The 21,183-nt window shown below is 42.1% G+C and overlaps 2 protein-coding genes across 3 annotated transcripts in view; both read right to left on the bottom strand.

Annotated features, from left to right (window-relative positions):
* The window catches only part of txndc11 (thioredoxin domain containing 11), a 16,232-nt gene extending 4,699 nt beyond the window's left edge, over nucleotides 1-11,533 (bottom strand). The window contains exons 1-10 of the mRNA XM_087809547.1: nucleotides 11,216-11,533; nucleotides 9,989-10,085; nucleotides 8,411-8,530; nucleotides 8,136-8,233; nucleotides 7,945-8,074; nucleotides 6,232-6,325; nucleotides 3,859-3,971; nucleotides 3,594-3,797; nucleotides 1,879-2,515; nucleotides 1,657-1,814 (exon numbers count right to left, since the gene is read on the bottom strand). Coding sequence (XP_087665673.1) covers nucleotides 1,657-1,814; nucleotides 1,879-2,515; nucleotides 3,594-3,797; nucleotides 3,859-3,971; nucleotides 6,232-6,325; nucleotides 7,945-8,074; nucleotides 8,136-8,233; nucleotides 8,411-8,530; nucleotides 9,989-10,085; nucleotides 11,216-11,340 — 1,776 coding nt within the window. The 5' untranslated portion in view covers nucleotides 11,341-11,533. The remainder of the gene's footprint in view (nucleotides 1-1,656; nucleotides 1,815-1,878; nucleotides 2,516-3,593; nucleotides 3,798-3,858; nucleotides 3,972-6,231; nucleotides 6,326-7,944; nucleotides 8,075-8,135; nucleotides 8,234-8,410; nucleotides 8,531-9,988; nucleotides 10,086-11,215) is intronic.
* A 1,072-nt stretch (nucleotides 11,534-12,605) lies between these two features.
* Nucleotides 12,606-21,162, bottom strand: LOC148089713 (bifunctional apoptosis regulator-like). 2 transcript variants are annotated; one of them, XM_087809528.1, is made up of 9 exons: nucleotides 21,055-21,162; nucleotides 18,196-18,454; nucleotides 18,039-18,137; nucleotides 15,456-15,549; nucleotides 15,214-15,386; nucleotides 15,001-15,145; nucleotides 14,765-14,941; nucleotides 13,286-13,482; nucleotides 12,606-13,146 (listed from the first exon to the last, which is right to left on the bottom strand). In XM_087809528.1, exons 2-9 carry the CDS (start codon nucleotides 18,438-18,440, stop codon nucleotides 12,960-12,962), a joined length of 1,317 nt encoding a protein of 438 aa, XP_087665654.1. In that variant the 5' UTR covers nucleotides 18,441-18,454; nucleotides 21,055-21,162; the 3' UTR covers nucleotides 12,606-12,959. The 2 variants fall into 2 exon arrangements, with proteins under 2 accessions (XP_087665654.1, XP_087665662.1); XM_087809536.1 differs by having other exon boundaries at nucleotides 20,968-21,147.
* Between the last annotated feature and the right edge of the window lie 21 nt (nucleotides 21,163-21,183).

Here is a 21,183-nt window from a genome sequence, read left to right as displayed (position 1 = left end):
CGAGAGGATACAGTGACTCCAGCAGCTTTTAAAGCTGATGTTTGGACATATTATGGTTTGAAAACAAATTAAAGCAGTTACAACTGAGGACGGGAGGATACAGTGACTCCAGCAGCTTTTAAAGCTAATGTTTGGACATATTTTGGTTTGAAAACAAATGAATGAAAGCAGTTACAACTGAGGACGAGAGGATGCAGTGACTCCAGCAGCTTTTAAAGCAAAAGTTTGGACATATTATGGTTTGAAAACAAATGAAAGCAGTTACAACTGAGGACGAGAGGATACAGTGACTCCAGCAGCTTTCAAAGCTGATGTTTGGACATATTATGGTTTGAAAACAAATGAAAGCAGTTACAACTGAGGACGAGAGGATACAGTGACTCCAGCAGCTTTTAAAGCTGATGTTTGGACATATTATGGTTTGAAAACAAATGAAAGCAGTTACAACTGAGGACGGGAGGATACAGTGACTCCAGCAGCTTTTAAAGCTAATGTTTGGACATATTTTGGTTTGAAAACAAATGAATGAAAGCAGTTACAACTGAGGACGAGAGGATGCAGTGACTCCAGCAGCTTTTAAAGCTAAAGTTTGGACATATTATGGTTTGAAAACAAATGAAAGCAGTTAGAACTGAGGATGAGAGGATACAGTGACTCCAGCAGCTTTTAAAGCTGATGTTTGGACATATTATGGTTTGAAAACAAATGAAAGCAGTTACAACTGAGGACGGGAGGATACAGTGACTCCAGCAGCTTTTAAAGCTGATGTTTGGACATATTTTGGTTTGGAAACAAATGAAAGCAGTTACAACTGAGGACGAGAGGATACAGTGACTCCAGCAGCTTTTAAAGCTGATGTTTGGACATATTTTGGTTTGGAAACAAATGAAAGCAGTTACAACTGAGGACGAGAGGATACAGTGACTCCAGCAGCTTTTAAAGCTGATGTTTGGACATATTATGGTTAGAAAACAAATGAATGAAAGCAGTTACAACTGAGGACGAGAGGATACAGTGACTCCAGCAGCTTCTAAAGCTGATGTTTGGACATATTTTGGTTTGGAAACAAATGAAAGCAGTTACAACTGAGGACGAGAGGATACAGTGACTCCAGCAGCTTTTAAAGCTGATGTTTGGACATATTTTGGTTTGGAAACAAATGAAAGCAGTTACAACTGAGGACGAGAGGATACAGTGACTCCAGCAGCTTTTAAAGCTGATGTTTGGACATATTATGGTTAGAAAACAAATTAATGAAAGCAGTTACAACTGAGGACGAGAGGATACAGTGACTCCAGCAGCTTCTAAAGCTGATGTTTGGACATATTATGGTTTGAAAACAAATGAAAGCAGTTACAACTGAGGACGAGAGGATACAGTGACTCCAGCAGCTTTTAAAGCTGATGTTTGGACATATTATGGTTTGAAAACAAATGAAAGCAGTTACAACTGAGGACGAGAGGATACAGTGACTGCAGCAGCTTTTAAAGCTGATGTTTGGACATATTATGGTTTGAAAACAAATGAAAGCAGTTACAACTGAGGACGAGAGGATACAGTGACTGCAGCAGCTTTTAAAGCTGATGTTTGGACATATACATACTACAGCATCGAGAGACCAGGACAAACCAGAGACCAGAAGACGGCGCGCCTCACCTTGTCCACGTCCATGACCGAAGACAGGAAGTTGGACGTGCTCAGTTCCGCGACAAGAGGACGCTGCTGCTCGTTCCGCCCTCGGTTTTTGTCCTCCTCCCCGACCAAGTGCCTCTGGAGGAGGCTGTGCGAGGCGCTGAAGTTCCTGATGAAGGCCTCTGCGGAGACACGGCGAAGGGCTTCAGATCCGGAGGACGTTTGCTGATCCTCAACGATACGTACCTAAAGACTGGGTGAGCGTTGCGGCGGGACTTCGGGGGAGAACGTAGTGAACCTCGTCCTTCAGGTTCACGATGGCGGCGAAGGACTCGGATTCCTCTGGCCCCGCCTTCCGCCGCTGAGGAGAAGAGCTACTGTTGCCGTCGGCGCCCAGACTCCGTGCCAGGGGCCAGTTGAGGGCCACGTCCAGCACATAAAACCTGAGCGTCCTATTGGTTTGGCACCTGAGTCCCGTGAGGTCGTCCGTCACCTCGGGGGAAACGGTTCCCCGGGGGTCTGTGGCGAGAGTCTGGTTCTGGAGCCCCGGCTCGCTCCTGCGGCAGCAGGCGCTCAAGCGGCCGAACGGGCTGTAGCCGTTGGCGACGTTGAAACAGCTCACGGAGGTCAAAGGTTGCGCAGGTCGCGGGCGAAGGCAACAGCGTGTGAGGTGAGTTTGGAGCTGATCCCGCCAGGAGATGGCGCAGCCGCCGGCGCCGCCGCCGCGGGAGAATCTCCGGCACACATCCAGTCGGCAACCGGCGGCGCCGGGCGGCGGCAGCGAGACCGACTGGCAGCACCGCGACCCCGACGGGAAGCTGGCGTCCCAGCCCGAGTGATGGTCCCGGTCACAGGAGTGATAGCGCAGAGCTACATCCGCCACCTGAAACCCAAAGGATGTTGGGAAATATTTTGGATAATAAGCGTTTCAACTCTGTCAGTGTCAATATCTTCGAAGTCCACTAGATGGCGTCACTGCACTATTTTCCTTTGTTTTGAAAAACTATTCTAATAAAACATCATTTTTAAACTGATGGCGCCACCTACTGACCTCTAAACAACATGACAGTGTTTCATGAAGTTTCATCAGATCATCACTACGGGTCTAGAAAAGCGCTATAAAAATATTACTTACTTACTCTCATAGTTTCTTATAGTATATTTTTCAATAAATATTGTTTAGAATACTTGTGAATTATTCTTAGCATTTGTTCATTTTGTGTGTTGCAATTTAACTTCCGCCCACTAGACGGCAGCAGACATTACTCTTTGGTGGGAACAATTCAAATCTGAGAAATCCCGGCCATGACTGAGGACGAGAGGATACAGTGGACTCCATCTGGTTTTAAAGCTGATGTTTGGACATATTATGGTTTGAAAACAAATGAAAGAAGTTACAACTGAGGACGAGAGGATACAGTGACTCCAGCAGCTTTTAAAGCCTAATGTTTGGACATATTTTGGTTTGAAAACAAATGAAAGCAGTTACAACTGAGGACGAGAGGATACAGTGGACTCCAGCAGCTTTTAAAGCTGAAGTAGGGACATATTATGGTTTGAAAACAAATGAAAGCAGTTACAACTGAGGACGAGAGGATACAGTGACTCCAGCAGCTTGTAAAGCTGATGTTTGGACATATTTTAGTTTTGAAATAAATGAAAGCAGTTAAGACTTCGTCAAGAGTCATGTGGTCTGTAAATTCTGCAAAACCATAGTAAAGTACTCGACTATACTACACATATATTCTTGTAACTACAGTATCAAGATACATCGTAATGGTTGTCTCTGTATCTTGGCCAAATTCTTGCCAATAAACCTAAAAAACATCATCCTCAGAAAACTAAGTGGACTAGGGAGGAATAAATCTCTCCGTCGAGAAAACGTCTTGTTGTTTTGATCCATATTTGAAAAAGTTTGATTTGTTGTTCCGGGGCAATAGCGAGCGTGACGAGCAGCTCACCTGCTGGAGGACGGGGTTGGGCTCGGACCTCGCAGGATCGTGCGGCAGAAAGAGCAGCAGCGCCGGACCTTTGCCGAGTTCATGTTCCAGTAGGCGAGACTTGGTCCCGGGAGGCTGGAGCCACTGCAGGACGCTCTCGCGGTGCTCGAACACCCAACTGCAGATGGCCTCGGCCGTGAAGTTCCGCTCCCGGCGCGGGAAGATCTGGGGAGAGAACCCGGGCCGTCGGAGGGAGTTGACAGGTGACGCTCGAGGCGGAGCTTACGAGTGAGGAGTTTAATCTTCTGTGCAGGTAAACGGTCTCATCTTGGCTTATAGCAATGGCTTCTGCCACCCGTGTGTTGGTGACCACCCCGAAACGAACCACACCACGAAAATCTGCAACACAAACAAACTGTAGCGCGGCGCCGTAGAAGAGAGCAGGAGAGCGACCAGTCATCTCTCTTCATCTCTACCAGATAGTTTTAATAGTTCCACGGATGGTTCAAAACCAAAGTAGATTGTTGTCCAAGTTGATGTTGACATTTAGCCTCAAATATGATAATATACGTCATGTTAGGTTGATAAACAGTTTCTTTGGCCTCTTGTAGTTCGACACCCCATGTTCTCAGATAGAACTGCCTATGGCTGAGTAACAAAGTTGATACAGTACCAATCCAGATCACTTCACTTTGATACCAGTTCCTGAAAGAAACTCCAAAGTGAATAATATATATTTACAAACTTATAACGTAACAACACAATACTGTGCTTGACTTGTATTTTTGTAACTGAAACTGGTTATTGCTCCTGATGATACATTTCCAGGGTTGAGTCAGCACTTGGGTGACTTAGGCCAGTCTGTCAAACTGAGCCTGAGAAACCTGGGTGTTGTTCAGTTCAGCTCAGTTTAGACAATTGTAACAGTTTATTTTGGTGTCTAATCAAGAAGGATCTGTCTCGCCAGCACCTAATACAAAACTCTGCAGCAAGAATTCTGAGCCGCTCTAGTAGAAGAACTCACATTTCTCCGATCCTTAAAACTCTTCACTGGCTGCCAGTTTCTTCCAGGATCAGTTGATGAGCTGTGATCGTGGCTTATTTATTCAGGTTTCAAACTAAATAAAATAAGTTATTGGTATTACTTGTATAAATCATACACATATAATTGTAGATTTTCAACTGTAAACTAACATTATTTCAGCTGATGAAAAGAAGCCGAGAGAGAAACAGTTTGTATTATTTTCCTTGTTATATATATATATATATATATATATATATATATATATATAAATACACACTTCATACTTCATTTATGTTATAATGTTTATTTAGTATCTACGTTACGGAGTGCAAACCTGGAATGTGTCGTCTTTTAGTTAAAAACATTCATTCATTCATTCATTGTCTACCGCTTTATCTCTTGATTGGAGTCTATCCCAGTATCATAGGGCAAGAGGCAGGGGACACCCTGGACAGGAGGCCAGTCTGTCTCAGGACACACAAAGACAGACAACCATCCACTCATACCTACGGACAATTTCCCAAAGTTCTCAATCAACCTCTGTATGTTATTGGACTGTGGGAGGAAACCGGAGTGCCCGGAGTAAACCCACGCAACACGGGGAGAACATACTAACTCCACACAGAAAGGTTGTCGAACCAGCAACCTTCTTGCTGTGAGGCGACTGCGCTAACAACATATTTTAATTTTAAAATTGGGGCGAACAAGAGGCTTAAATCAGATGTTACGCAACAGAGTCTTGAACAAAGGATCGACAGTTCAAGACCCGCGTCGGCTCATCTTCCTTTTTTTTTTTTTACAAGAGGCCATTTGTATCTCACACGATTATAAATAGATTGAAGTTCATGCTATTAGTCTTTTAAAATGAACAATGAACGCGTGTATTGAGGTCAAGAATGTAAGAAACACGCCGTCCGTTAACTTTCTTTGACATCAATGATGCATTCACTGACAATGGGATTGTTATGGTGAGTTGAATAATAAATGTTTTAAAACCAAACACTGCATCACTTCAACGACAAAGTTAACACACATTAACACACAGACTTTCCATCCGTCTGCCGATAATTGTTAATCGTTTATTAATACATTATTATTGAACACTTTAAGTTGTGTATTTTTTCTCATTGTCCTAAAGATTGTTGTTTAAGTTTTTAAAGTGTGCCTGAATTGTATTAATAGGTTTGTGTGATCAATAGTATTATTAAAAAAGGTGACTTTTGTGTGTTTAACCTCCCAGGAGAAAGAAAATGTAAATCATTTTGTCTCATTTATTTTTGTTCATTTCATTGATTGTCTTTTATTCTAATTTATTGATCACAGAATCCAAACTTAATTAAGTTAATTTTAAAGTAACAAGTAACTTAATGTAACCGAGTTACTTTTCAAAGAAGTAACTAGTGATGTAACCGAGTTACTATGTTAAAGTAACACTTCCTGTAGCCAGTTTAACTCAGTTTAACTCGCGAGTGTTTGTCATTGGCTGGATTCAGCTGTCAATCAACAGAAAAGGAGGTTAAAGGTTGGCAGGAGCGGCGGGTGCTTCAGGCTACGATCATTCAGCCCTAAAATGCGCCGCTACCTAGTGAATGATCAACCCATGTTTGAACACAGAGTCGTCATTCCTGCTCTTACCTCTTTTCAGGGCCTGCAGGGCCGAGGCCAGGAAGGTCAGGTACCCCGGCGGCTGGGGGGACGCGTTGAACTGGAAGAAGCCCACGACTCGAGGCTGGAAAAAAACCACAGCGGACGAAAACTTTAGACATTTTTGAAGGATTTAAGAGAGTCTACAGAGACCCGTGAACAATCCCTCAAACACACCAGATGTGTCGTTTGAAGTGATTCGCTCATTTTCTACTCATGTCGACTAAGAGTTGGGATTATTTTCAGAATAATCTCTTCCTTTTTTAGAGTTATAGACAAAAATGTGTGTTCATCAGGGATTTGAAGATTCACATGAAAAAGATCCTGCTGTGAAGTAGGTGTTGAAGGAAATTAGTATTATTTAATTGCCAGTATTTTAAGTTATTATTATTGTTTTAAAGGTTCTGTACATTTACATGCAAGATTTCTAATATTCTTATGTATTAAATATAAATGCTACTGCTGTGAATACATTTGCGTGCTCGGCCTGAACATACTGGATAATGTGATTTAAAAATAAATATTGAAATGGTTAAAGAGGAAAACAGAATTGTGCTTTTAAAGGTAAGAACACTGACTAGATCATTACGTTCTCAAACCCTCAGTACAGTTTTGAATGTTCACATAGCAAACCTTAATTTAATCATATTGTCACCAAATAGTTTTTGAATCGGTTGTATTGTAAGGACGTGTATCGAATGGACCTCAGCGGGACTCACCTTTTGTCCGGAAGCTCTAGTAGAAGAACTCACATTTCTCCGATCCTTAAAAACTCTTCACTGGCTAACAGTTTCTTTCAGGATCAACTTTAAAATTATGGTTCTTACTTTCAGATCTATTCATGGTCAGACCTTCCATCAGTGATCTGATTTTTTCTAAAAAAAAAAAATGTATTTGTAGCCTTTCAAATTAAATATAAATGCTGGTGTAACAGAGCTACTGTACTCGAGCGTTCAGCCAATCATGTCAAACAGACAATCATGAGACAACATGGAAGCACTGGCGCGTCATTTATGAGGAATTTTAAATACTTCAAATGTTTCTATTTTGATTGAATCTATTTTGATTGAATCCAGAAATTGTATTTTCTTTTTATTATTGGATTCAGAACCGCAAACTTCATTTATGAGAAACAATGTAATCCATTTTGATTGATTTTCTATCCAATTATTCATTAAAAACTAATTTTTAAACAAACCTTTCAATATTTGAATTATTGAATTAAGTTAGACAAAAATACAACCTTTTAAAAAAAATAAATGTTAAATTCAACCATTCAATCTTATGATGGAACTGATTTACTTCCATAGAGCCTCGTCATTTGAACATTTTTGTCTATAACACTAAAAAGGAAAAGATTACTCTGGAAATAATCCCAACTCTTGACATGAGTAGAAAAAGAAGTTTGAATTTTAGGTGAACTATCACTTTAAACGTTGTCCTACGTTACGATCGAGGTAAGAGCTGCAGCCTCACATAAAGAATGTTCTCATCCGTGGAAAAACAACCAGAGATACATTACTGACTTTAAGTCCCGGCTTAAAACTGACATTAACTAACTAACTAACAATTTCCCCCTGAATACAAACTGGCAGAAGCATGAACATACATTTGTGACAATGAAAATGAAATTCAAAGCAATATTTTACTAGCTTTAAACATCAAAACAAAGCGATAGAAAGAGAGAATTGGACTTGAATTTACCTCGTGACAAGTGAGGAACTCGTCCAGTTTGGTTCTGGACGGAAGGTAGGTGAGCGGCGTCATCACCCTCAGCACGAACGTCTCCACGTACGACGCCAGAAACGGACCTCTGTACTCGATCGGCCCGAACCTGACGAGGGTTCAAGAGTCAGGGGACGACGTCAGAGGGTCGCCCGGCGCATGGACGTTACCTGCCGTAGAACAGGTGGATGGTGGGATACTGGAAGAAGTGGTTCTGCTTCCTGCACTTCCCGTGATTCCACCAGCAGTTGACGGCCAGGAACTGAACCTACGTTCAAGAACACACACTCCATTACCAGTTCAACAGTGACAGCTTCTACAAATGTCACTTGGTGAGAACACAGACTGAAGGAGAAGCTCTTTAATGCAGTGACTATCTTCTCAAACGTCAACAGAGCATGTTTGGAATACAAACAAAGCTCAACCAATCTTCTTTGCTCAGTACCTGTTTGGCAAGTTTCCTAGCGACCTGCTGCACCTCCTGCCGGGCGGCCATGGAGTGAGCGCACCACGGCGCGTAGAAGAAGACGAAGGACACTTCAGCCGTGCTGCGGAGACGCTCCACCTGAGGGAAGACGTTCCAAACAAACCACTCACTGACTGTGGCTTATTCTCTGCAAACATAAAGTTTCACAATCGCTTCAATGCCGCCATGATCCGGCGACAGAGTCATGAACCAGCCTTGGTGGGTTCGTCCCGGTTTTGCTCTGAGCCATCGACATGAAGCTGGACTCACTGGTGACAAGAGAGGAGATCTCTGGACAAACTACTGTCCATCATGGATGATGACATCCTCCTCTGAACACTGTCATCAGTGAGCAGAGAAGCAGATAAAGTGCAGGAATGCTCCTCCCATGATGCAACACTAATAGACTCAGGGACTCATTCATTTTATGAATCTATCGTCTATGTTGCTGGAAAAAACATTTTCCCCGAAGGAGACCTAAAGAGGGATCAATAAAGTTTATCTATAAAAGTTTATTTACACAAAAGGTTCGCTCTGGACCAAACTAAGAAGTCACAGCAAACCAATGAGAAATCAAAACCTTAATAAAGAGGACGACGATTGATTTGTAACGCGCCATTGTACGTGGACCGGCCGAAGGTCGTCTCAAAAACAGGCCACATTAATGTTCATGTTCCAATAGTCTGAGCCCGACGATGCCAGGGTTTGAGATAAGAAACCGAGAACGACTATACGGAGAGTTTCATATGATCGTAAAACGGATGATAAAGGAAATAAATGTGACGGTAGAGTTTGTTGAAGGAGAAAAAACACAGAGATAAATAAGCTAAAATGAAACTCCAAGTAAAGAGATGAATTCATTTAATAAATGTTCATCTGGGATTAATATGATGATGGTGTGGAGTTTCTATCTTCTCCCCGGGTTTGCCTGGGTTTACTCCAGATACTCCGGTTCCCTCCCACCGTACGAAAACACTCGGAGTATTTTCGAGAGCTCTATAATGTGCGTAGGTTAGTAAGTAAGTAAGTAATTTATATTTGTCTAGCACTTTTCCAGACCAGGGTCACAAAGCGCATAAACAATCAAAACAATATTCAATAAAATATATACTTTAAAGATCAAGATAACACTGATAACAACACAGGAGTTCCAGGAAATCAAGGAAAACGAGTATGTGTGTCAGTGGTTGTGTGTCCTGCAACAGACAGGTGGCCTGCTCAGGGTGTCCGCTTCCTCTTTCCCTAGGTAGCTGGGATAGGACATTCCGATACGGGAATCAGAATTAGGGGGGAAAAAAAAATCTATATTTAAGTTTTTATTTCTTATCATTTTTAAGCAACATGTTTCATAGTTTCCTGTTTTTTTAAATGTATATATTTGTTAATGATAAATGAACTTGTCACCAGCTCTGACACCAGTTCTGGCTCAAGATTCTCATTTTCCTTCCTGGCAACATACACTGTAGTACAAAAGGTTCCAGAATTGAAGTTTCAAAATGAACTTTCTGAATTGTTTTTTTTTTAAACCAAAGTGGAGGCAGAGACAGAGACCCTTACCTGGTCAAGCTGACCCAAGTAGAGGTCTATCACCGGAGCGTCGGCGGAGAAGAACCGCATCGGTGGACGTGCTTCCGCCACCACATTCTTTGCTCGACTGAGAAGAGAAACGGGACAACATGTTAAATTCTGACCCTCGGGTTCATCTGCATCTATCTATGACAAATTCTCTCAGGGGCCACATCATATACTCGTGAGGGGCCGTCGAGCAAAAAGAGAGGAGCGAAGGGACAATATGAGGGGAAACCTGGAAAAAAAAATACAAGAAAAACATGTAAAGATAGGAAAAAAAACATTAAAAATGAAAAAAAATAAACCTTATTACGGCAATTAAATATACAAATAAGAAAGTGGATATAAAATAACTTAATTGATGTCACGCTCCTCCTTCCATCAGTGATCTGATCCAGCCTTACACCCCAGCTCGGGCTCTGAGGTCTGTGGATCAGAATCTACTGATGGTTCCTGGACACGCTTCAGAACCAGAGGAGAGAAATCCTTCCAGACTGTTGCTCCTAAGCTTTGGAACCATCTCTGTGTTTGATGATCTACTGACTCCTTTAAGAAACATCTTAAGACGTTTTTATTTGTTCAGGCTTTTCCCTGATTTTCTGGAACTGCTTTTGTGTTATCAGTTTCATCTTGATCTTAAAAATGTATATACTTTATTGAATATTGTTTTGATTGTTTAAGCGCTTTGTGACACTGGTCTAGAAAAGCGCTATACAAATAAAAATTACTTACTTACTTCAAAATATATATATAATCCCCAAATTCAAAACATTCAACAAAAGGACCAAGAAAAAAAAAGGGGAAAAAAAGTCCTAAACAAAGAATTTAAGCAAGTCGAGTTAAAAGAAACGTAATTACAAAATACAATTGTTATTACTGTCGGAAACATTTTCTTTTCCCACAAAGATCTGACATTATTGGGGCCACAATGATGACGACAAAGTTTGTAGGGGAAAAAACCGTTTGGAAAAATCGTTAGAATGGAACAGAAACACACATGGAAGTTTGGAAAACGGAATTAAGCCGTCTGTAGGCGAGTCTGGTGTCCCTTGCCTCTCACCCTGTGTAGCTGGGACAGAACACACAGGGTGAGAGGAAAACGTGGAAGAGAATGAATCCATGACCTTTTTTTTTTTTATTTATTTGTTTACTTTACAAACTCTCACATGAATTTTGAAGGCGAAAAACTTCCAAAAGTGTGTTCCGGTCTCGTACCTGCACGTGAACTTGACAGCCAGGACGAGCAGGACCACGAGCAAGAGAGTCCCGCAGAGCAGGTCCGGTCTCCGGGCCATCAGACTCAGCACCTGCCGGAGAGACCGCCTCACCCGCCGCAGCATTACAGCCCGTCGGCGGCGTCCTCTCGAGCCATTCTCACGCCCCGGATGCAGACAAACTTCTCCATTAGTTCGCTAAGCCGTGCGGGGGGACTCCGGGCTGCCGGGGAGCGAGGTTATGGTGGGTCGGGTGTGAGCTCGGGGCTGGCGGACGAGGTCCAGACACGGACGGACCAACCTTTCTTCCCCACGTCGACTTTCCACTTCCGCAACAATGACGCAAGAGACCGTCGCAGAAGTGCTTGGAGAGAGTAAAACGAACGAAGTGCTTTAATAAAAAAAATAATTTACGGATACCAAATTGGTTTTAATGCAGTATAATGAATAAACAATTTCAAGGTATACGTCCACGTTTAATAAAAAAAAAAATTTTAATTAAAAATTTAACTGCGTAACACTTTGTTAAAAATGGGATTTTGCGACAGTCCCTGTGTTGCTATAGAAACATATGTCGCTGTCATGAAGCCCACGTTGATGTTTAAATTGCGTTTTGGGTTAAAAATTAAAAGTATAATCGTTATAATTAAGTATATAATAATAACTTTCAATAGATTGTATACCAAACTGCGTCGTATTGGTGTCAATACAGAATTGCTTAGTTCTTAATTTACAAATAATAGTTTTTATATTTTTTTTGTAATTTCCAGACGAATAACTAATATTTTCATTATTTATACTACAGTGTTCAGTCCCACCATCGATTCTATTCTTTTTTTAGATCCTATCATTATATCATTTTGTTTATATTCTGTGTATTAGTTGATTATTTATTTCATCTTGTTGGTTACTTATTTTTTTTTATTTTCTTGAATGTCTTAATTAATGTCTGTTTAAGTCTTTAATTGTTTTAAGTGTTTAATGTCGTTTGTTAAGTATTTATGTTTTGCATCGTGGGTCAGAGAGGACGACAATTTCATTTATGCTGTATGTCTCAATATTTGCATATTTGACAATAAAAGAACTTGACTTATTTGTCTATTTCTTCACATGTTGAGGACAGTTGTATCGAGATTATGTTTGTCAGTGTTTGCAGTGTAGACAGGGAGGACATTTGAGCTAAATCAAAGTGCAAAGACACAGCAATAATAGAATACAAACAGAATTAAGTAACAATTAAAACAGTAATATACAGTATGTATGCAAAGCGCTTTCCCCGTTAACCCGTCACGAGCATTAAAGAAAATTATTATTATTATAATGTGGCAAAGACCAGGGTTTGAAGTAAGAACCCACAGTCGGGGTCGTCAGGATAAATTAAATGATGACAATAAAAGACAAAACTCTTTATTATGTAAAACCCATTGTAGAACAGAATCATAGTGCAAACCTTAAAGTGCGAGTTAGACATGAAATTGATTATTAAATTAATAATTATTATCAAAACATAAAATAAAATATAGAAAAGATGTGCAACATTAGTTCAAAAGTTTAAGGCGGATTATCATTTAAGATGCTCCTCAGCACTTGTTATTTTCATGTACTTTACAGAAGATGAAACAAGAGATCGAAGAGTGACCTGCGAGTACCTCGAACTCTACCGCCAGGGGGCGCTTCAGCTGCATCTCACATTCAAACTTTTATTCTTCGTCCATCATCGGGTGTGTTTGCGGACACGACACCGTCTACTGCGTCTCTCGCTGCATCAGCTGACGGACCACCCGGTCCACGTTGAGGACGGGGCTGAAGTAGAGACCCCAGTAGAAGAACAGGTTGCACACGATCTGAGGCACGAAGGGCCACAGGAGGGCGAAGGCGAACCCCTGGGATAACATCTTCCACAAATGGCTCCACATTTGGCGAGGCAGAGTCCTGGAGAGAAGGCGAGACGTGTCACAAATTTGAGGGAAATTATTTCTTACATACATTTACTGTTCAAAATGCACGACTCTCTGTTTATAATGTTGGCTTTTTATTTTATAATTTCTCCGAGTCCCGTTCATTCGTGCACCTGATCTCGGCGCGGCTCCACTGCCTCCACAGGGAAAAGCCCTCCAGGATGGACAGCAACATGGCGTTGACGATGATGAAGTGGGAGGTCCAGTATTGGACCGACAACCAGTTGCAGGCGAACTCTGCGATCAGCAGGTACGGCAGCAGGAAGTACATGAGCAGGAACTCTGCCCACTGTCGCGTATCTGGCTCCAGCTGACGGAGGGATGAGAGAGACGGTTCACTCTTGAAGGTGAATGTTATCCAGCGTACGTCGCTCCCTCCTCTCGTCTACTTCACTCCTTTAACTTCAGTCACTCCTTCACTCTGTCACTTCCTCTGCTCACTCCATCCATCTGTCGCTCACTTCCCTCACATCATCCCTCTCTAACTTACTTTTTTACTCCATCCACCTCTCACTCCATTTGGTCACTCTACTCCTCTCTCACCCCTTTCGGTCACTCCATCCCTCTCTCACTCCATCTCTCTCATCAATGTGGTCACTCCATACCTCTCTTACTCCATTTGGTCACTCCATCACTCTCTCACTTCATTTGGTCACTCCATCACTCTCTCACTCTATTTGGTCACTCCATTCCTTTTCTCAGTCTATTTGGTCGCACCACCTCTCTCTCATCCCTTTCGGTCACTCCATTCCTCTCTCCCTCCATTTGGTCACTCCATTCCTCTCTCCCTCCATTTGGTCACACCATCTCTCTCTCACCCCTTTTGGTCACTCCATCACTCTCTCACTTCATTTGGTCACTCCATCTCTCTCTCATAAATTTGGTCACTCCCTTTCTCTCTCATCCCTTTTGGTCACTCCATCTCTCTCTCATAAATATGGTCACTCCATTTCTCTCTCATCCCTTTTGGTCACTCCATCTCTCTCTCATAAATATGGTCACTCCATTTCTCTCTCATCCCTTTTGGTCACTCCATCTCTCTCTTATCAATTTGGTCACTCCATTCCTCTCTCCCTCCATTTGGTCACTCCATTCCTCTCTCACCCCTTTTGGTCACTCCATCTCTCTCTCATCAATTTGGTCACTCCATTCCTCTCACCCTCCATTTGGTCACTCCATCTCTCTCTCACTCCATCCCTCTCCCACTCCATTTGGTCACTCCATCTCTCTCTCACTCCATCCATCTCCCACTCCAATTTGTCACTCCTTCTCTCTCCCTCTCTTATAATGTTTTCACTCCTTTTACTCTCATCTTTCTGTCTCTCACTTCCCTCTCTCCATCCCTCCCTAACTCACCTTGTTCGCTACAATCCTTTCTCCCTCATGTCATTCACTCCCTTCCTTTAATCTTATCTCTCTCTCCCTCTAACTCACTTTTTTTCACTCATTTCCTCTCTCACTCAACGCATCTCTTACCAACTCACTCAGGCAATCCATTTCTCGCCCAACTCCATCCCTCTCTCTTTACTCTAGTTTGCCATGTTGTCGTGCGACACAAGCATCTTAAACATGTGTTACTCGTGAACCATCACCTGAGCAGAGAGGAAGCCGTTCTCCGTGCGGTTGTCCGTGGAGACCGGCAGGCGGCATGCTTGGAAGAAGGGCAGGAACGTTTCGTAATAGTCGAATAAATACAAGTAGAGGAGCGTGAGGCGAGGCGAGCGCTTCAGGGCGTACAGCAGGAACAGAGACTTGCCCGAATTCTCCTCCTGCAACACAATAAAGGAGTGAAGCTCTCATCGAAACGACAAAAAGGAAACCGGTTTACCTTGTACTCCCAGAGGTCCTGCGGTGGTTTGACCCCCAGGGATCGAAGCTGCTCCAGCTCAGCCAGGATGGCCCGCCGCTGAACCGAGTTGAGGATATTGAACGGAGGGTTGAACAGCTCCTCCTCCTCCAACAGTACCAGCAGCCTGAAGGGAAGAGAGTAACTCGTCTTCCATTGAACTAGTGACAGAGCGAGAAGCTTATATTTTCACACCTTCCATTGACACTCTGCTTCTGAAAGGACTCTTTGTAGCGCTCAGTCCAGGGACCCAGCTCATCCAGCCAAGATTCAACTTCCTCCGGGGTCCAGTGCGACACCGGTTTGGCGACCATCTGGTTCTGTTGCTCCAGGGAAAAACTGCCGAAGCTCCACAACACCTCCTTGACCTGGACACGGACGAAATAAAAACGTGAACGATCTCATCGGCGCCGCTCCGACGATGATGTCATACTCACGGCCACAAACACAAAGGCAGTGAAGACTCCGTAAAAGAAAAGCTTCGTCTCTCTTTGGTGGTTCGTGTTGGATCTGCCCAAAGTGTCACCGTGTCTGAAGCAATACGAGTAAACCTTTAATTCATTATATCTTAAATAAATAGTGGTTTTAAATAGGCGGGCAGTTTTCCTCTCGTCCTAAAGTAGAGAGAAGCTTCGGCTCATCACAAGCCCGTGCTGGAGAAAGTGAATGATTTGATACAAAACTTAAATATTGTTGTTGTTTTTTAAACGAAAAGGTTAGCTTTGCCACAAAAATAAATTGCTTTCATAGAATGTCTTAGAAGATAATGCACCCAGATATTCTGAGATCCCCACATCCTTAGAACCCAAAATCCTTAGATCCAAACCTCTGATTCCAACACCTGAGATCCCGACATCTTAGAACCAACATCTGATCCCAACATCCTTATATCCCAACATCTGATCCCGACATCCTAAAATCCCAACATCTGATCCCAACATCCTTATATCCCAACATTCTTAGATCCCAAAATCTGATTCCAACACGAGATCCCGACAGCTGATCCCAACATCCTGAGTTTCAAACATCCTTATATCCCAACATCTGATCCCAACATCCTAAGATCCCAACAACCTGAGATCCCGACATCCTGAGATCACAACATCCTTAGATCCCAACATCTGTTCCCCACATCCTTAGATCCTAAAATCATAACATCCTGAGATTACATCATCCTGAGTTCCCAACATTGTGAGATCACCACACCTAATATCTTTAGATCTCAAATTCCTGAGATCTTGTCATCCTTAGATCACAAAATCCTGAGATCCCAACATTGTGAGATCCCAACACCCTTATATCCCAACATCTGAGCCCAACATCCTGAGATACCAACACCCGTATATCCCAACATCTGATCCCAACACCCTTATATCCCAACATCTGATCCCGACATCCTAAGATCCCGACATCCTTAGAACCCAACATCTGATCCCAACATCCTTATATCCCAACATCTGATCCCGACATCCTAAGATCCCAACATCTGATCCCGACACCCTTATATCCCAACATCTGATCCCGACATCCTAAGATCCCGACATCCTTAGAACCCAACATCTGATCCCAACTTCCTTATATCCCAACATCTGATCCCGACATCCTAAGATCCCAACATCTGATCCCGACCTCTGATCCCAACATCCTAAGATCCCAACATCTGATCCCAAAACCCTTATATCCCAACATCTGATCCCAACATCCTGACATCCCAACATCTGATCCCGACATCTGATCCCGACATCCTAAGATCCCAACATCTGATCCCAACATCCTGAGATCCCAACACCCTTATATCCCAACATCTGATCCCGACATCCTAAGATCCCGACATCCTTAGAACCCAACATCTGATCCCGACATCCTAAGATCCCAACATCTGATCCCGACATCTGATCCCAACATCCTAAGATCCCAACATCTGATCCCAAAACCCTTAGATCCCAACATCCTAAGATCCCAACATCCTGACATCCCAACATCTGATCCCGACATCTGATCCCGACATCCTAAGATCCCAACATCTGATCCCAACATCCTGAGATCCCAACACCCTTATATCCCAACATCTGATCCCGACATCCTAAGATCCCAACATCTGATCCAACACCCTTATATCCCAACATCTGATCCCAACATCCTGAGATCCCATCATCTGATCCCGACATCTGATCCCAACATCCTAAGATCCCAACATCTGATCCCAACATCCTGAGATCCCAACACCCTTATATCCCAACATCTGATCCCGACATCCTAAGATCCCAACATCTGATCCCAACATCCTGAGATCCCAACACCCTTATATCCCAACATCTGATCCCAACATCCTAAGATCCCGACATCCTTAGATCCCAACATCCAGACATGCTTAGACCCCAAAGGCGTCAGATCCCAATATCTTGAGATACTTAGAGCCAAAAAATCCTTAGATCCTAACATCTGATCCAAACATCCTGAGATCCCGACATCCTTAGATCCCAAATTCTCAAGATCTTGTCATCCTAAGATCCTAACATCTGATCCCAAAACCCTAGATCCCAAAATCCTAAGATCCTAGCATCTTATGATCCAAACATCCTTAGATTCCAACATACTTAGATCCTAAAATGCTGAAAAACCAACACCAAAGGATCCCGACGTTCACAGATCCTGATGTCAGATTTTTCAAAAAATCGACTTTCCTAATAGTCTTCCAAACTACTACTACATGATCCTCGCTGTCCACTGACATCATTCTATTGATTCCGACAATGAGTCAAGAAGATTTCCTTTTCCTTTTATAAGACATGAATCGTTAGAGAAACATGTAGCGAAGAATCAGAGTAAAGCAAATAAAGGTTAATGATTTTTATGCACATATAAAATCAACTTATAGTACATTATTATATCATCTTTTACTATCAGTTTGGTGAAAGTATTCCCACTTTTATGTAGACATCTCTTTGAAGGTTTTTTTAATACATTCATTGATATGTTCTTATAGATTAAAATATTAAAACAACAAACGCTCGACATACCTCTGGAAGGCCAGGAGACTAGAAGAGATCTTTGAATCCGCCTGGATCTCCGCTCGCCTTCGCTCAACCTCCTCACGGAACAACATCTCCGTGGCTTCCCTGGCGACGAAGAAATCGAGATGATTGATTTACCGATGACAAAAGACATTTAAAAAACCTTAGCAGGATGTTGATTTTGGGGAAGCCCTCCCACTTCTCCCAGCACTCCGGGCACTCCTTCTTCCCGGACGACTCCCACCACTGAGCCAGACAGTGGCGGCAGAAGCTGTGTCCGCAGGTCAGCGTGGTGGGGTTGACCAGGATTTCGTAGCAACAGTGGCACAGGAACTCGCGTTGGGAGACGGGGGAGGTCGTCCGGTCGTCCACAACCCGTGGACCGTCTGTTGAGGAATCCCCATCCATCGGGAGACGCGTGTCTGCGGAAAATAAAATAAAATAAAATACCCATCAAACCGTGCAGATTTTTAAACTCCTGAAAACTGCTTTAATGCCGCAGAGGACACCAGACGCACCAAAAACAATACGGAAGAATTGACCTTGTATTTTGGCACAGATTCACAGATATCGACACCAATATTGAGCAACTCTCGTCCCTTCTGCAAATCACAAATAAAAAACATTGACAAATCGTAATAGAAGGTAACATGACACCAACATTCCAACTGAACGTCAATATTGTGGCGCGATTCTTTCTAAAAAAAGAAAATCATGATTCATGTTTCCCATGCAGGCCAAGGACTCAAAAAGGCAAGTTTCCACATTGTTGAACCATGACTTACTTTAGTAGTCATAACGAGTACTGAGCTACCATACAGTAGTGATGTGTTGATGAAGCTTCATGAAACAGTGTCATTATCTTTAGAGTCCACTAGATGGTAGTGATGCGTTGATGAAGCTTCATGAAGCAGTGTCATTATCTTTAGAGTCCACTAGATGGTAGTGATGTGTTGATGAAGCTTCATGAAACAGTTTCATTATCTTCAGAGTCCACTAGATGGTAGTGATGCGTTGATGAAGCTTCATGAAGCAGTGTCATTATCTTCAGAGTCCACTAGATGGTAGTGATGTGTTGATGAAGCTTCATGAAACAGTTTCATTATCTTCAGAGTCCACTAGATGGTAGTGATGTGTTGATGAAGCTTCATGAAACAGTTTCATTATCTTCAGAGTCCACAAGATGGTAGTGATGTGTTGATGAAACTTCATGAAACAGTTTCATTATCTTCAGAGTCCACTAGATGGTAGTGATGCGTTGATGAAGCTTCATAAAGCAGTGTCATTATCTTCAGAGTCCACTAGATGGTAGTGATGTGTTGATGAAACTTCATGAAACAGTTTCATTATCTTCAGAGTCCACTAGATGGTAGTGATGTGTTGATGAAGCTTCATGAAACAGTGTCATTATCTTCAGAGTCCACTAGATGGTAGTGATGTGTTGATGAAGCTTCATGAAACAGTATCATTATCTTCAGAGTCCACTAGATGGTAGTGATGTGTTGATGAAGCTTCATGAAACAGTGTCATATCTTCAGAGTCCACTAGATGGTAGTGATATGTTGATGAAGCTTCATGAAACAGTGCCATTATCTTCAGAGTCCACTAGATGGTAGTGATGTGTTGATGAAGCTTCATGAAACAGTGTCATATCTTCAGAGTCCACTAGATGGTAGTGACGTGTTGATGAAGCTTCATGAAGCAGTGTCATTATCTTCAGAGTCCACTAGATGGCGTCTCTGAATTATTTTCCTTTGCTTTGAACAACTGTTCTAATGAAACCTCATTTTTAAACTGATGGCACCACCTACTGACCTCTAAACAACATGACACGGCTTCATGAAGCTTCATCAGAACATCACTACTGGTCTAGAAAAGCGCTATACAAATATTACTTACCTACTTACTTTTTCTCATAGTTTATTTTAGTATATTTTTCAATAAATTTTGTTAAAATAATTAGGAATGATTCTTAGCATTTGTTCATTTTGTGTGTTGCAATTTAACTTCCACCCACTAGATGGCAGCAGTCATTACCTCTTTGGAAGGAACAATTACAATCTGAGAAATCCCAGCCATGACTGAGGACGAGAGGATTCGCTCAACTCCAGCAGCTTTTAAAGCTGATGTTTGGACATATTTTGGTTTGAAAACAAATAAAAAGCAGTTACAACTTCGTCAAGAAACCTGAAAAAACATGCGCTTCTGTGAAGGTGTTATTTACGGTAGAAACCGAACGTCAACAGAGGAAAGAGGGATGGACTTCACTCGTGAACTCTGAAAACATGGCATTTTATATCAATAATGACATGTAGTTACATTGTAACTGTGTCACTATTAAAAACACACAATGTATTTTCATGAATATAACCTTAACAGTTGAACCAACATCTCATTTGATTTCAGCAGGTCTTGAACTATAAGTGACAATAATTTCATGTGTTTTTCTTCTTACTGTTTATATATCGATTTATTACCATTATTTATTTATCACCAACTATTAATAACACACAATGTTTAAATAATGAACTTAATAGTTTAAACAAATATAACCTGATTTCCCAAAATAGCAGTTTCTTAACGTTAAATGATCAAAGGGATTTATTGTCCATTAGGTACAGTGTGTGTATGACACGATAAATATAGCACACTATATTTAATTTTCTAATAACTTAATATTTGACAATAGCCGACTTTAAAACACTTTAGCGTGAAAATGCCTCGTTTGTGTGAATAAAACTAGTAACTTTATTTAATTTAGATTTAGCTTCAGTGAAGTATCATCGAGCTCAGTGTCAATATTGTCTCAATGAAAGCAAAGACGTCAACAAGTATATTTGTGTATCTGGAGTCATGATCGTCGTCTTCTACGCACAGGTTAGACTTAAACAAAGTTAGAAATGGTTACAAAAAGAACCTGTTGCTTGGTTTCTACCTGTTTCCAGCAACACTGTCAGATCTACGCTCTGATTGGAGGAGAAACAAACGTCTGAGCGTCTTCACGGTCGTCACTCGATCTCACCTGAGGTCAGGAGACGAACCTAGTTGGCGAGGAAGTCATTGTGAGACATGTTTCTTCTGAGCTCCTGCTGCCGAGACGACATCTGTGCGTCGTGTTGTCTCAGGCGACGACGCAACGTGTACGCGCACG

Source organism: Callionymus lyra, chromosome 1 (genome assembly GCF_982586985.1).
Source record: "Callionymus lyra chromosome 1, fCalLyr1.hap1.1, whole genome shotgun sequence".
Lineage (NCBI taxonomy): Eukaryota > Metazoa > Chordata > Actinopteri > Syngnathiformes > Callionymidae > Callionymus > Callionymus lyra.
Note: the sequence above shows the minus strand (reverse complement) of the source record. Positions and strands in the feature narration are given on the sequence as shown.

What these genes read in the sequence shown, in the direction of transcription:
- LOC148089713 (XM_087809528.1), bottom strand. Translation starts at nt 18,440, where the DNA reads ATGGATGGGGATTCCTCAACAGACGGTCCACGGGTTGTGGACGACCGG. An exon ending in AAAATCAACATCCTGCTAAG is followed by an intron (nt 18,138 to 18,195) that starts GTTTTTTAAATG and finishes CTTCGTCGCCAG; the next exon opens with GGAAGCCACGGAGATGTTGT. An exon ending in AGGACCTCTGGGAGTACAAG is followed by an intron (nt 14,942 to 15,000) that starts GTAAACCGGTTT and finishes ATTGTGTTGCAG; the next exon opens with GAGGAGAATTCGGGCAAGTC.